Here is a 604-nt window from a genome sequence, read left to right on the forward strand (position 1 = left end):
GATTAAACGGTAATCGGGAGCAAAGTAAAGCAGAGAGAGAGAGAGCTCGCCGTAACTGATTTCCTCTATAGAATTACCCAAGTAGGAACAGGGTTGTCCTCTCTAAATCAGTACAGTAAGGCTCTAATGTTGGCCGCCCAGTAGTAATATAAAAAGTTGGGGAGTGACAAGCCACCAAGACCATGGGGTAACTGTAGCATCTTACTGCCTATCCGTGGATGCTTTTTATTCCAAATAAAGGACGACAATTCACTATTTAAATTTGTGAAGAAAGTCCTGGTGAGGAACACTGGCACGCTCTGAAATAGATAAAGTAATTTGGGCAATATTGTAATTTTAATCATGTTGATTCTACCCCCAGGGATAGAGGCAGGGATGACCATGTAGCGATGTTCTTCTTAAGGTTCACCAGGAGAGGCAGAAAATTTGCTGTATAAAGATCTTTGTGACGGTGAGTAATCCAAATACCAAGGTATTTAAATTTGGCAGAGCTAATTTTGAAAGGAACTGGACCCATATGCTGCTCTTCTATTGGGGTCACAGGCATCAATTCACTTTTTTGAAGGTTAACCTTGGCTTTGGTGTCGTTTTAAAAACAATGTAT

General features: G+C 40.7%; 1 protein-coding gene across 2 annotated transcripts in view; it reads left to right on the plus strand.

Moving 5' to 3' along the window:
• The window catches only part of LOC106535996 (TNF receptor-associated factor 2), a 26,418-nt gene extending 25,849 nt beyond the window's left edge, over window positions 1-569 (plus strand). For both annotated transcript variants that reach the window (XM_014033163.1, XM_014033164.1), the window contains one exon: window positions 362-569. In XM_014033163.1, the coding sequence (XP_013888617.1) occupies window positions 362-387 (26 nt within the window). In that variant the 3' untranslated portion in view covers window positions 388-569. The remainder of the gene's footprint in view (window positions 1-361) is intronic.
• The last annotated feature ends 35 nt before the right edge of the window (window positions 570-604 follow it).

The sequence above is a fragment of the Austrofundulus limnaeus genome, unplaced genomic scaffold (genome assembly GCF_001266775.1).
Source record: "Austrofundulus limnaeus strain Quisiro unplaced genomic scaffold, Austrofundulus_limnaeus-1.0 Scaffold1650, whole genome shotgun sequence".
NCBI classification, from domain to species: Eukaryota; Metazoa; Chordata; class Actinopteri; order Cyprinodontiformes; family Rivulidae; genus Austrofundulus; species Austrofundulus limnaeus.